This window comes from Aquarana catesbeiana, linkage group LG05 (genome assembly GCF_042186555.1).
Source record: "Aquarana catesbeiana isolate 2022-GZ linkage group LG05, ASM4218655v1, whole genome shotgun sequence".
NCBI classification, from domain to species: Eukaryota; Metazoa; Chordata; class Amphibia; order Anura; family Ranidae; genus Aquarana; species Aquarana catesbeiana.
The window spans coordinates 49,398,584-49,414,465 of NC_133328.1; the positions used below are offsets into that span (position 1 = coordinate 49,398,584).

The following is a 15,882-nucleotide window of genomic DNA, read 5'->3' on the forward strand; positions in this document are numbered from 1 at the left end:
TTTGATGGTGGCAATATGATGGGGCAGTTTTGAAAGGGCAATTCTGATGATGCAGTTTTGATGGGGCAATTCTGATGGGGCAGTTCTAATGGGGCAGTTTTGATGGTGGCAATATGATGGGGCAGTTTTGATGGGGCAATTCTGATGGAGCAGTTTTGATGGTGGCAATATGATGGGGCAGTTTTGATGGGGACAATTTTAATGGAGCAGTTTTAACCACTTGCCGACCGCCGCACGACTATATACGTCGGCAGAATGGCACGGGCAGGCAAAAGGACTTACATGTACGTCCTTGCCTGCCCGCGGGTGGGGGGTCCGATCGGACCCCCCCCCGGTGCCAGCGGCGGTCGGCAAATCTCCCCCGGCGATCGGAGGTGAGGGGGAGGCCATCCATTCGTGGCCCCCCCCTCGCGATCGCTCCCAGCCAATGGGATCATTTCCCTGCCTCTGTATTGTACACAGAGGCAGAGGAAATGATGTCATCTCTCCTCGGCTCGGTATTTTCCGTTCCGGCCCGAGGAGAGAAGACTGTAATGTGAGTGCACAACACACACACACAGTAGAACATGCCAGGCACACAAAACACCCCGATCCCCCCCCCCGATCGCCCCCCCCGATCCCCCCCCAATCACCCCCCCCCTGTCACAAACTGACACCAGCAGGTTTTTTTTTTTTTTTTTTTTTTTTTTCTGATTACTGTATTGGTGTCAGTTTGTGACATTTACAGTGTTAGGACAGTTAGTATTACCCCCCTGTAGGTCTAGGGTACCCCCCTAACCCCCCCTAATAAAGTTTTAACCCCTTGATCACCCCCCGTCACCAGTGTCGCTAAGCGATCATTTTTCTGATCGCTGTATTAGTGTCGCTGGTGACGCTAGTTAGTGAGGTAAATATTTAGGTTCGCCGTCAGCGTTTTATAGCGACAGGGACCCCCATATACTACCTAATAAATGTTTTAACCCCTTGATTGCCCCCTAGTTAACCCTTTCACCACTGATCACTGTATAACCGTTACGGGTGACGCTGGTTAGTTTGTTTATTTTTTATAGTGTCAGGGCACCCGCCGAATAAAGATTTAGCCCCCTGATCGCCCGGCGGTGATATGCGTCGCCCCAGGCAGCGTCAGATTAGCGCCAGTAACGCTAACACCCACGCACGCAGCATACGCCTCCCTTAGTGGTATAGTATCTGTACGGATCAATATCTGATCTGATCAGATCTATACTAGCGTCCCCAGCAGTTTAGGGTTCCCAAAAACACAGTGTTAGCGGGATCAGCCCAGATACCTGCTAGCACCTGCGTTTTGCCCCTCCGCCCGGCTCGGCCCAGCCCACCCAAGTGCAGTATCGATCGATCACGGTCACCTACAAAACACTAAACGCATAACTGCAGCGTTCGCAGAGTCAGGCCTGATCCCTGTGATCGCTAACAGTTTTTTTGGTAGCGTTTTGGTGAAATGGCAAGCACCAGCCCCAGGCAGCGTCAGGTTAGTGCCAGTAGCGCTAACACCCACGCACGCACCGTACACCTCCCTTAGTGGTATAGTATCTGAACGCATCAATATCTGATCCGATCAGATCTATACTAGCGTCCCCAACAGTTTAGGATTCCCAAAAACGCAGTGTTAGCGGGATCAGCCCAGATACCTGCTAGCACCTGCGTTTTGCCCCTCTGCCCGGCCCAGCCCAGCCCACCCAAGTGCAGTATCGATCGATCACTGTCACTTACAAAACACTAAACGCATAACTGCAGCGTTCGCAGAGTCAGGCCTGATCCCTGCGATCGCTAACAGTTTTTTTGGTAGCGTTTTGGTGAACTGGCAAGCACCAGCCCCAGGCAGCGTCAGGTTAGTGCCAGTAGCGCTAACACCCACGCACGCACCGTACACCTCCCTTAGTGGTATAGTATCTGAACTGATCAATATCTGATCTGATCCGATCAGATCTATACTGGCATCCCCAGCAGTTTAGGGTTCCCAAAAACGCAGTGTTAGTGGGATCAGCCCAGATACCTGCTAGCACCTGCGTTTTGCCCCTCTGCCCGGCCCAGCCCAGCCCACCCAAGTGCAGTATCGATCGATCACTGTCACTTACAAAACACTAAACGCATAACTGCAGCGTTCGCAGAGTCAGGCCTGATCCCTGCGATCGTTAACAGTTTTTTTGGTAGCGTTTTGGTGAACTGGCAAGCGCCAGCGGCCTAGTACACCCCGGTCATAGTCAAACCAGCACTGCAGTAACACTTGGTGACGTGGCGAGTCCCATAAGTGCAGTTCAAGCTGGTGAGGTGGAAAGCACAAGTAGTGTCCCGCTGCCACAAAGAAGACAAACACAGGCCCGTCGTGCCCATAATGCCCTTCCTGCTGCATTCGCCAATCCTAATTGGGAACCCACCGCTTCTGCAGCGCCCGTACTTCCCCCATTCACATCCCCAACCAAATGCAGTCGGCTGCATGAGAGGCATTTTCTTTATGTCCTCCCCCTAGTACCCCTACCCAACGAACTCCCCCAAAAAAGATGTCGTGTCTGCAGTAAGCGCGGATATAGGCGTGACACCCGCTATTATTGTCCCTCCTGTCCTGACAATCCTGGTCTTTGCATTGGTGAATGTTTTGAATGCTACCATTCACTAGCTGAGTATTAGCGTAGGGTACAGCATTGCACAGACTAGGACACACTTTCACAGGGTCTCCCAAGATGCCATCGCATTTTGAGAGACCCGAACCTGGAACCGGTTACAGTTATAAAAGTTACAGTTACAAAAAAAGTGTAAAAAAAAAAAAAAAAAACACAAACAAAAATATAAAATAAAAAGTAATAGTTGTCGTTTTATTGTTCTCTCTATTCTCTCTCTCTCTATTCTCTCTATTGTTCTGCTCTTTTTTACTGTATTCTATTCTGCAATGTTTTATTGTTATTATGTTTTATCATGTTTGCTTTTCAGGTATGCAATTTTTTATACTTTACCATTTACTGTGCTTTATTGTTAGCCATATTTTTGTCTTCAGGTACAGCATTCACGACTTTGAGTGGTTATACCAAAATGATGCTTGCAGGTTTAGGTATCATCTTGGTATCATTCTTTTCAGCCAGCGGTCGGCTTTCATGTAAAAGCAATCCTAGCGGCTAATTAGCCTCTAGACTGCTTTTACAAGCAGTGGGAGAGAATGCCCCCCCCCCCCCATCGTCTTCCGTGTTTTTCTCTGGCTCTCCTGTCTCAACAGGGAACCTGAGAATGCAGCCGGTGATTCAGCCAGCTGACCATAGAGCTGATCAGAGACCAGAGTGGCTCCAAACATCTCTATGGCCTAAGAAACCGGAAGCTACGAGCATTTTATGACTTAGATTTCGCCGGATGTAAATAGCGCCATTGGGAAATTGGGGAAGCATTTTATCACACCGATCTTGGTGTGGTCAGATGCTTTGAGGGCAGAGGAGAAATCTAGGGTCTAATAGACCCCAATTTTTTCAAAAAAGAGTACCTGTCACTACCTATTGCTATCATAGGGGATATTTACATTCCCTGAGATAACAGTAAAAATGATTAAAAAAAAAAAAAATGAAAGGAACAGTTTTAAAATAAGATAAAAAAGCAAAAAAATAATAAAGAAAAAAAAAAAAAAAAAAAAAAAAGCACCCCTGTCCCCCCTGCTCTCGCGCTAAGGCGAACGCAAGCGTCGGTCTGGCGTCAAATGTAAACAGCAATTGCACCATGCATGTGAGGTATCACCGCGACGGTTAGATCGAGGGCAGTAATTTTAGCAGTAGACCTCCTCTGTAAATCTAAAGTGGTAACCTGTAAAGGCTTTTAAAGGCTTTTAAAAATGTATTTATTTTGTTGCCACTGCACGTTTGTGCGCAATTGTAAAGCATGTCATGTTTGGTATCCATGTACTCGGCCTAAGATCATCTTTTTTATTTCATCAAACATTTGGGCAATATAGTGTGTTTTAGTGCATTAAAATGTAAAAAAGTGTGTTTTTTCCCCAAAAAATGCGTTTGAAAAATCGCTGCGCAAATACTGTGTGAAAAAAAAAAATTAAACACCCACCATTTTAATCTGTAGGGCATTTGCTTTAAAAAAATATATAATGTGTGGGGGTTCAAAGTAATTTTCTTGCAAAAAAAAATAATTTTTTCATGTAATCAAAAAGTGTCAGAAAGGGCATTGTCTTCAAGTGGTTAGAAGAGTGGGTGATGTGTGACATAAGCTTCTAAATGTTGTGCATAAAATGCCAGGACAGTTCAAACCCCCCCCAAATGACCCCATTTTGGAAAGTAGACACCCCAAGCTATTTGCTGAGAGGCATGTCGAGTCCATGGAATATTTTATATTGTGACACAAGTTGCGGGAAAGAGACAAATTTTTTTTTTTTTTTTTTTTTTTTTGCACAAAGTTGTCACTAAATTATATATTGCTCAAACATGCCATGGGAATATGTGAAATTACACCCCAAAATACATTCTGCTGCTTCTCCTGAGTACGGGGATACCACATGTGTGAGACTTTTTGGGAGCCTAGCCGCGTATGGGACCCCGAAAACCAAGCACCGCCTTCAGGCTTTCTAAGGGCGTAAATTTTTGATTTCACTCTTCACTGCCTATCACAGTCTCGGAGGCCATGGAATGCCCAGGTGGCACAAACCCCCCCCAAATGACCCCATTTTGGAAAGTAGACACCCAAAGCTATTTGCTGAGCGGTATAGTGAGTATTTTGCAGACCTCACTTTTTGTCACAAAGTTTTGAAAATTAAAAAAAGAAAAAAAAAATTTTTTTTTTTGTCTTTCTTCATTTTCAAAAACAAATGAGAGCTGCAAAATACTCACCATGCCTCTCAGCAAATAGCTTGGGGTGTCTACTTTCCAAAATGGGGTCATTTGGGGGGGGTTTGTGCCACCTGGGCATTCCATGACCTCCGAAACTGTGATAGGCAGTGAAGAGTGAAATCAAAAATGTACACCCTTAGAAATCCTGAAGGCGGTGATTGGATTTCGGGGTCCCGTACGCGGCTAGGCTCCTAAAAAGTCCCACACATGTGGTATCCCCATACTCAGGAGAAGCAGCAGAATGTATTTTGGGGTGCAATTCCACATATGCCCATGACCTGTGTGAGCAATATATCATTTAGTGACAACTTTGTGCAAAAAAATAAAAAAAAATAAATAAATTGTCACTTTCCCGCAACTTGTGTCAAAATATAAAATATTCCATGGACTCAACATGCCTCTCAGCAAATAGCTTGGGGTGTCTACTTTCCGAAATGGGGTCATTTGGGGGGGGTTTGTGCCATCTGGGCATTTTATGGCCTTCAAAACTGTGATAGGTAGTGAGGAGTAAAATCAAAAATGTACGCCCTTAGAAATCCCAATGGTATCCCCATACTCAGGAGAAGCAGCTAAATGTATTTTGGGGTGCAATTCCACATATGCCCATGGCCTGTGTGAGCAATATATCATTTAGTGACAACTTTTTGTAATTTTTTTTTTTTTTTTTTTTTTTTGTCATTATTCAATCACTTGGGACAAAAAAAATGAATATTCAATGGGCTCAACATGCCTATCAGCAATTTCCTTGGGGTGTCTACTTTCCAAAATGGGGTCATTTGTGGGGGTTTTGTACTGCCCTGCCATTTTAGCACCTCAAGAAACGACATAGGCAGTCATAAATTAAAGGCTGTGTAAATTCCAGAAAATGTACCCTAGATTGTAGGCGCTATAACTTTTGCGCAAACCAATAAATATACACTTATTGACATTTTTTTTACCAAAGACATGTGGCCAAATACATTTTGGCCTAAATGTATGACTAAAATTGAGTTTATTGGATTTTTTTTAGAACAAAAAGTAGAAAATATCATTTTTTTTCAAAATTTTCGGTCTTTTTCCGTGTATAGCGCAAAAAATAAAAACGGCAGAGGTGATCAAATACCATCAAAAGAAAGCTCTATTTGTGGGAAGAAAAGGACGCAAATTTCGTTTGGTTACAGCATTGCATGACCGCGCAATTAGCAGTTAAAGCGACGCAGTGCCAATTTGTAAAAAGTGCTCTGGTCAGGAAGGGGGTAAATCCTTCCGGGGCTGAAGTGGTTAAAGGTGGCAATATGATGGGGCAGTTTTGATGGTGGCAATATGATGGGGCAGTTTTGATGGTGGCAATTTTTATGGGGCAATTCTGATGGGGCAGTTTTGATGGCAATATGATGGGGGCAGTTTTGCTGGGGGCCGTTTTAGCAATTCAGCTATTGAGCATTCCCACGCATTTTCCCCAGGAAATGCATTTTCTAGTTTATTATTCCGTACGTTTTTTGGCTCTGCGTAACTTCTGCATACTTTCAGCTATTAAAACCATTCAACTATTAAAATGTTCATCTCTTTCAGCTGGTGATGGGACTTTTTCAACTTTTTTTCTACTATTTATACTTTTTAAAATATTAAGCTTTTTAACACTTTTTTTTAACATTGAAGTCAATGGGAGCATGCTTCAGATCCTTAAAATCTTCTTCCGCTCCAAAAAGTTTCAGCTCCTTCATACTTTCACCTACAGACGCCAAACAAACTTTAAAATGTTCACAAAATATTCAGCTATCTGGCTATATCTTTTCAGTTTGATATCTTTTACAGTTTTTGTGAAAAACCTGTTTGTTTAGTGGTCATTTCAGGAAATTTTAGCCATTAAACAGAGTGTACTGTGTTGCTTTTGTTGCCATGGTTACCAAAGCTTCTGTTATACACAGGGGGGGGAGGTGGCTGGAGCATCTCAGCTCTGATTACAGAGCCCGGGGGAGGGGCAGACACACCATGTACTGATTTATAATAGAGGAATATGATGGGGCAGTTTTGATGGGGCAATTATGATGGGGCAGTTTTGATGGTGGCAATATGATGGGGCAGTTTTGATGGGGACAATTTTGATAGGGCAATTCTGATGGGGCAGTTTTGATGGCAATATATTGGGGGCAGTTTTGATGGTGGCAATATGATGGGGCAGTTTTGATGGTGGCAATATGATGGGGCAGTTTTGATGGGGCAATTCTGATGGGGCAGTTTTGATGGGGCAATTCTGATGGGGCAGTTTTGATGGTGGCAATATGATGGGGCAATTCTGATGGGGCAGTTTTGATGGTGGCAATATGATGGGGAAGTTTTGATGGGGCAATTCTGATGGGGCAGTTTTGATGTTGGCAATATGATGGGGCAGTTTTGATGGGGCAGTTTTGATGGGGACAATTTTGATGGGGCAGTTTTGATGGCAATATGATGCGGGCAGTTTTGCTGGGGGCCATTTTAGCAATTCAGCTATTGAGCATTCCCACGCATTTTCCCCAGGAAATGCATTTTCTAGTTTATTATTCCGTACGTTTTTTGGCTCTGCGTAACTTCTGCATACTTTCAGCTATTAAAACCATTCAACTATTAAAATGTTCGTCTCTTTCAGCTGGTGATGGGACTTTTTCAACTTTTTTTTCTACTATTTATACTTTTTAAAATATTAAGCTTTTTAACACTTTTTTTTAACATTGAAGTCAATGGGAGCATGCTTCAGATCCTTAAAATCTTCTTCCGCTCCCAAAAGTTTCAGCTCCTTCATACTTTCACCTACAGACGCCAAACAAACTTTAAAATGTTCACAAAATATTCAGCTATCTGGCTATATCTTTTCAGATTGATATCTTTTACAGTTTTTGTGAAAAAGCTGTTTGTTTAGTGGTCATTTTAGGAAATTTTTGCCATTTAACAGAGTGTACTGTATTGCTTTTGTTGCCATGGTTACAAAAGCTTCTGTTATACAAAGGGGGGAGGTGGCTGGAGACGTACTGATGACATTCATTGGTGGCTGCTTACCTGAATCAGCAGATCAGACAGGTCATCATCATTAACTTTGATTTTCCCATACGAGCCAGTCTTGAATTCAATACATTTTGCCTGGCTTACTGAAAATATTAAGTTTCCATCTTCTGAGGACATCCGAGGTCTATTGGGGAAAAAAAAAGTTTCTGATCTCACGTGAAGCTATTATAACATTAAATATTAATTTATGCATTTTATTTTAGTAGAATTACCAAACTTTAGTGATTTCTTGCCCCTGGCATTATTTGTTACTAGACAGTGTACCTGACACACAACCTTTGAATTCTACACCCCACATCCTGTTCTGTAAAGTGGCAATTTTATGGTGACTGTACACACTTCAATAATTACCTGATCCAAAGTTTGGGTTGATCTGAGGTGTGGAGGTGCAGGTATTGGGTCTGATCTGTGGTGTGGAGGTGCAGGAATTGGGTCTGATCTGTGGTGTGGAGGTGCAGGAATTGGGTCTGATCTGTGGTGTGGCGGTGCAGGAATTATGGGGTTTATTTACTAAAGGAAAATCCACTTTGCATTGAAAGTGCACTTGGAAGCAAAGTCGCTGTAGATCCGAGGGGGACATGCAAGGAAAATAAAAAACAGCATTTTAGCTTGCACATGATTGGATGAAAAAATCAGCAGAGTTTCCCCTCATTTCAGATCTACCCCTTAGATTTAGAGTGACTGCACTTCCAAGTGCACTTGTAGTGCAAAGTGGATTTGCCTTTCGTAAATAACCCCCTATGTCTGGTCTGTAGTTTGAAGGTGCAGAAGTTTGGGTTGATGTGGTGTGGAGGTGCAGGAATTGGGTCTGATCTGAGGTGTGGAGGTGCAGGTATTGGGTCCAGGGGCGGCCCATTCATTAAGGGCGCATGGGCGCCGCCCCCTCTATACATGCATCCGGCCCCCATGCTGGACGCCAGATGCATGAATTCCAATGGGGGGGGGGTTTGAAGTACCAGAGGCTCCAATAGGCTTCAAAATAAGGTGGGTTCAGGACGCAGATCTCACCCAGTTGTGTGACAATAGCGAATGAATATACCCATTTGCCGATTGGCCGGAAGGAGAAGTGCTCCGATTGGCCGGCAAGGAGGAGGGAGGAGACGGAAGTCGCTGAGCAGGAGAAGGGGAAGCCGCCCATGATGCCCACGGAGGTGAGCAGGGGAAGAGGAAGCAGCCCATGATGCCCGCCGCTTGTGATTCCCGCCATAGATGGAGTAAGTGCTCTGGACTTGACCGACCGACTGGACCGGGGGGGGGTCTGTTGGGGGACTACCACCAGCTGCCACTGATTGGGTCTGATCTGAGATGTGAAGGTGCAGGAATTGGGTCTGAATTGAGGTTTGGAGGTGTAGATGTTTGGGTCTGATCTAAGGTATGGAGGTGCAGAAATCGGGTCAGAAATGAGGTGCGGAGGTGCAGAAGTTTGGGTTGATTGGAGGTGGGAAGGTGCAGGAATCGGGCTGATCCAGTATCTGAAGATGCAGGAATTGGGTCTGATCTGAGGTGCAATGGTGCAGGAATTGGGTCTGAACTGAAGTGTGGAGGTGCAGAGGTTTAGGTTGATAAGAGGTGTGAAGGTGCAGGAATTGGGTTTGATCTGAGTGATCTGAGGTGTGAAGGTGCAGGAATTCAGGCTGATCTGATGTCTGAAGTGCAGGAATTGGGTCTAAACTGAGGTGTGAAGGTGCAGAAGTTTGGGTTCATCAGAGGTGTTAAGGCTTAGGAATTGAGTCTAAACTGAGGTGTGGAGGTGTGCATTATCCACATATCAGACTCTTATCTTGACATTTTAGTATATGTGAATAATGCACACCTCCTCACCTCAGTTTAGACTCAATTCCTAATGCTGCGTACACACGAGCGGACTTTACGGCAGACTTTGTCCGGCGTACTTTTCGACGGACTTTACGACGGACTTTCCGAATGAACGGACTTGCCTACACACAATCAACCAAACTTCGACGGATTCGTACGTGATGATGTACGACCGGACTAAAACAAGGAAGTTCATAGCCAGTATCCAATAGCTGCCCTAGCGTCGGTTTTTGTCCGTCGGACTAGCATACAGACGAGTGGACTTTTCGACCGGACTCGAGTCCGTCGGACAGATTTGAAACATGTTTCAAATCTAAGTCCGTCAAACTTTTGAGAAAACAAAGTCTGCTGGAGCCCACACACAATCGAATTGTCCGACGGACTCCGGTACGCCGGACCAAGTATGCCGTAAAGTCCGATCGTGTGTACGCGGCATAAGCCTTAACAACTCTGATGAACTCAAACTTCTGCACCCTTATGCCGCGTACACACGACCGGACTTTACGGCATACTTGGTCCTGTGGACCGGAGTCCGTCAGACAATTCGATCATGTGTGGGCTCCAGCGGACTTTTTTCCACAAAAGTTCGACGGACCTAGAAATGAAACATGTTTCAAATCTTTTTGACGGACTTGAGTCCGGTCGAAAAGTCCGATCGTCTGTATGCTAGTCCGACGGACAAAAAACTACGCTAGGGCAGCTATTGGCTACTGGCTATGAACTTCCTTGTTTTAGTCGGGTCGTACGTCATCACGTACAAATCCGTCGGACTTTGGTTGTTCGTGTGTAGGCAAGTCCGTTCATTTCGGAAAGTCCATCGTAAAGTCCATTGAAAAGTCCGCCGGACAAAGTCTGCCGTAAAGTCCGCTCGTGTGTACGCGGCATACACCTCAGTTTAGACCCAATTCCTGCACCTTCAGACATCAAATCAGCCTGAATTCCTGCACCTTCACACCTCAGATCACCCAGATCAAACCCAATTCCTGAACCTTCACACCTGAGATCAACCAAAACATCTGCACCTCCACTTTAGCTTCCGAGCATATCAAAATGTTCACTCTCCTGCGCTGTGCGGTAAGTCCCAACGTGTTATCAGACTCTTATCTTGACATTTTAGTATAACACGTTGGGACTTACCGCACAGCGCAGGAGAGTGAACATTTTTATATGCTCGGAAGCTAAAGTGGAGGTGCAGATGTTTTGGTTGATCTCAGGTGTGAAGGTTCAGGAATTGGAGCTGATCTAGTGTCTAAAGATGCAAGAATTGGGACTGGTGGTGTGAAGGTTTGGGAATTCAGGCTGATTTGAGGTGTGAAGATTTTTGAATTTGGGGTGATCTGATGTCTGAAGGTGCAGGAAATGGGGCTGATCTGAGGTGTGAAGGTGCAATAATTCAGTCTGATTGATGTCTGAAGGTGCAAGAAATGGGGCTTTATAATATGTAGCACATCCAACTTATTCCCTTTCCCCTTATTCCCCTAGTTAGATCAAACAAAGCCAGGCACATAGCATATTATACACTCTTCCACTGGCTCAAAAGAACAGTACTATGCCGTGTACACATGACCAGACTTTTTCGACAGCAAAGGTCCGACGGAACGAATCCGCTGGACAATTCGATCGTGTATGGGCTTCATCGGACCTTTGCTGTCGAAAGAAGGACTTTAGAAATAGAACATGTTTCAAATCTTTCCGATGGACTCGAGTCCGGTCGAAAAATCAGTTAGTCTGTATGCTAGTCCGACGGACGAACAACGACGCAAGGGCAGCTATTGGCTACTGGCTATGAACTTCCTTATTCTAGTCCGGTCATACGTCATCACGCTCGAATCAGTCGGACTTTGGTGTGATCGTGTGTAGGCAAGTCCGTTGCGTCGGAACTCTGTTGGAACTCCGTCGAAAGTCCGTCAAAAAGTCCTTCGGAGTTCAGTCCGTCAAAAGTCCGCTTGTGTGTACACAGCACAAGGGGTGTCTTTTTTGGGGGGGTTTTATTGGAACATAGAACTTGGATAGGGTGAGGGAGCATGGGATACCCCAGAACTGAAGAACTGAACACTGTACACAAATGTTGCACAGAATATTTAATGCTGACGATGAATTCTCCCAGAGACCAAAAACTGCACACAGCCACGGGCTCTCCAGCACATGGACCATCTACACATGCAGCCACAGAATCATCGGTTCGACATCCACCAGGCTCTTCACAGTGAGGCAGATGCAGGCTCACACCAACATAGAACAGCTGGACTCTTTCCCCTCCAACTTTCTCCTGGCTCTCTCGAGTGAGCTCTCTCCTAACCCAAATTGATTTCAGGACTTAAAGCAGATCTTCAACCAAAAGGGAAAGTTCTGCTTGTAGTCTCTCCCCCCCCCCTCCTCCACCACATCATTGTTGAAGGGGGGGGGGGGGCTAGTTTTAACAGGTACATGCTCCTACCTCTGCTTGGATCGCCTAGGTGATCCAAGTGAAAATTCTCCTCCCCCCTCCCTCCCAGCAGTCTTATGGGACATGTCATGGGTCCCAGGAGCCTGCAGGACCATTCACAAAGCGCAACGTGGCTCGTGCATGCGCAGTAGGCAGCCGGCTGTGAACCTGAAAGCAGAATAACCAGCTGCCCACAGTTGGACTGTCAGCACCGGGAACCCAAAGGCTAGTGAAGAACCAGTCCAGGTCAGGGTGGCACTGGATCCCCGGACAGGTCAGTGTCCTTTTATTAAAAGTCAGCAGCTACAGGATTTGTAGCTGCTGACTTTAAATTTTTTTCTCCAGAGTGAAGAACAGCTTTAAGCTTGCAAATAAGCCCCCCAGATAAGCCTAGCCCCAGGGGCAGAGTCCCTGCACAGAGGGTCTCCTCCAGCAGGACTGGACTCAGGACTGGGCCCTGCAGTCTCAGGCCTCAGACTATTTCTTGGCTCTCTCACCACCTACCCAACACACCTCCCCAGGGATTGGCTGGAGTCTCATAAATATTCAGACTGCCAACACTGTCCTTCCTTCCATTATAATTTTAGAATCCTCTAGAATACAGGGGGAAGTAATCAGATCAGCAACCTGTGAGACACTGAGCAGACTTAAACAATCAATCTCTGCTCCACTGATTACAGAGGAGCTTACTAAATTTACCTAACGACCTACACTAAATCTAGGAGGGTGCAACAAATATATTATAAAGGGAGACAGTATAGTTACAATACAATTCAAGACAGGAGGGTTAGGAGGGCTTTGATCATGAGAGCTTACAATTTAAAAGGGGGGTGCAAGCGATACAAAAAGATAATAACTGTGTATGGATGAGTTGATGGAAAAAGTAAAAGTACAGTAGAGGTGAGATAGACTTCCCTGAAGTTATCAGTGTGAGCTAGGGAATTGTGGAGGATGGGAGAGGCTCTGGAGATGTCCTGGAGGCGAGAATGTGAGGAGGTGACGAGGAAGCTAGATAAGAGGAGGTCTTTATAGGAGCAAGGGAATGGTTTAGATGACATTTTGAGACCATTTTGGTGATGTAGCTCATGGCAGAGTTATGGATGATGTTGCATGTTATTGTTACAATTTTGAATTTTATTTGATGGACCAGCAGAAGCCAGTGGAGAGATCGACAGAGAAGAATGGTGGACACTAAGTGGTTGGTGAGGTTGAAGAGCCTGGCAGTGCCATTTATTATAGACTGAAGGAGGGATAGTCTGTATAGAGGTTGATTAACAAGGGGGGAGTTGTATAGTCGAAACGAGAGATAGAGTGAATTAGTAGCTTGTTGGTGTCATTGGTTAAGAAGGGGCTTATTTGAGCGTTACAGAGGTGAAGGTGGCAAAATTTGGACAGTGATGGGAGTGAAGACTGAAAGGAGGGGTCAGCATCTAGGATTACACCTAACACCCCATCATGAAGGGAGGAACTTATAGCTGTGGTATTGATCTTGATGGAAAAGTTGGGTATAGGAAATATTATGAGCTCAGTTTGAACTCATTTGTGAAAAGATTGAGTTTAAAGGGGCTGTAAACCCTTGTTTTTTTTTAAATAAAAATAACAAACATGCCTATATTTACCTGCTCTGTGCAATTGTTCTGCACAGAACAGCCCCGATCCTCTTCTTCTGGGGTGCCCTGCAGGTGCTCCTGGCCCCTCCTCCCTGGGGGCACCCGTGTTGGCTCGCTCCCGAATCCCACTGCTGCGTCCATTGACACAGTGGGACTCAGCCCCACCCCTCGCTCCCGTGTCACTGAATTTGATTCACAGCAGCGGGAGCCAATGGCTTCTGCTGCTATCAATCTGTCTAATGAGGAGAGAGACAGTGGCTGGAGCCGCTGCGCTCATGTACATCACTGGATCAAATCGGGCTCAGGAAAGAAAAAGGGGGGGGCGTCTGGGGGTGCTGCAGAACAGACAGTTTTTAACCTTAATGCATAGATGCATTAATGTGAAAAACCTTGAGGCTTACAGCCACTATAAGGAAGTGGTGTGATATCTCAGTTAGTAAATGAGTGGTGCGTTAAAGGGGTGAACTGAGGAGTGCAGAGATAACTTGAAGTGTCCTTAACATAGAGATGGCATTAGAAGCCATGCAAGGTTATCAACTACTGACCAAGGGAGAAAGTGTAGAAAAAGAGAAGAAGGGGTCCAAGGACAGAACCCTTGAAGACCACTACAGAAAGAGAAGGAGGAGAAGAGGATATGGGCCTGGTGCTGAGGATTTTGGTGGGCCTTCAGGGCTGTGTGTCGGCGTGCGCCCTGAGGTGAAAGCATACCTTCCAACTTTTTGAGATGGGAATGAGGGACACTTATCAGCAAAAGTATGCAGCATAGGACACACTCCCTGTCATGCCCTCTTAAAGGAGAAATGTATAAAAAAGCAAGATTGGTTAAACCCACAAGTGCTTTTTACCACTACTATTCCTTTAAATTGGCTTTAGGAATATACAAATGCAGCAGTTTAGGAATCAGATGAAAGGTTTAGCGCTGGAAAACACTTTTTGAAAGATAAAAAGTGCATTTTATATACAACTATAAAGATCAGACCAAAATGAGGGACAAATGAGGAGGAATGAGGGACAGAGGGACAATTCTCCAAATTAGGGACAGTCCCTCGAAATCAGGGACAGTTGGGAGCTATGGGTGAAAGTGAAAGGGTGCAGCAGCGCAGGCCCAATGCTATGGAAGTCTCAGGCTTCCATAAGAGCCCTGCATTGGCATGCGTGGTGCGCCCTGAGGGGAGGTTGAAGGGCACAACTGTGTAGACCTAACACAACACTACAGAAGCTGAATTAACTGGCTCCCATTAGGACTGTCCACAGTGCCCATTATTAATTCCACCCAGCCCGGGTGGCGCATGGGGATGCAGCACCAGTCAGGCCAGGGGGATCTCTCCCTGTCGGCCCATTGCTTACCGTGTGCAGCCTGTTCTTTTTGGGCGGCTGGGCCCAGCGCTTTTCTTTTCAGGGAATAGGTGCAGGAACCCCCCCCCCCCCCCCATTCCTGTGGGGGAGAACACCACGTCATAGGGTGGGTGTGGCCAAATTGTACAGTGGGAGGATCTTAAAGGGACATTGTTCATTAAAACCAGGAATGCATAACACAGGGTTCAGGAGAGCGTAATACACAGAGCGCTGGGTTCAGGAGAGCGTAATACAGAGTGCTGGGTTTAGGAGAGCATAATACAATGAGCGCTGGGTTCAGGAGAGCGCCATACACAGATCGCTGGGTTCAGGAGAGCGTAATACACAGAGCGCTGGGGTCAGGAGAGCGTAATACAGAGAGCACTGGATTCAGGAGAATGTAATACACAGAGCGCTGGGTTCAGGAGAGCATAATACACAGATCGCTGGGTTCAGGAGAGCATAATACAACGAGCGTTGGGTTCAGGAGAGCATAATACACAGAGAGCTTTGTTTAGGAGAGCGTAATACACAAAGCGCTGGGTTCAGGAGAGCGCAATACACAGAGCGCTGGGTTCAGGAGAGTGTAAAACACAGAGCGCTGGGTTCAGAAGAGCATAATACACAGAGCGATGAGTTCAGGAGAGCGTAATACAGAGTGCTGGGTTCAGGAAAGCGTAATACACAGATCGCTGGGTTCAGGACAGCGTAATACACAGATCATCAGTGCCCAGCCATCATTGCAGCCTTACCTGTGCCCATCGATGCAGCCTGATCAGTTCACATCAGCTCATCCTTACCAGTGCCCATCATTGCAGCCTCAAGTCACCAATGCCCATCAATGCAGCCT

General features: G+C 45.8%; 1 protein-coding gene across 1 annotated transcript in view; it reads right to left on the bottom strand.

The window, feature by feature from the left end:
* Positions 1-15,882, bottom strand: part of CUBN (cubilin) — a 388,954-nt gene that overhangs the window by 349,308 nt on the left and 23,764 nt on the right. The window contains exon 2 of the mRNA XM_073629712.1: positions 7,842-7,971. Coding sequence (XP_073485813.1) covers positions 7,842-7,971 — 130 coding nt within the window. The remainder of the gene's footprint in view (positions 1-7,841; positions 7,972-15,882) is intronic.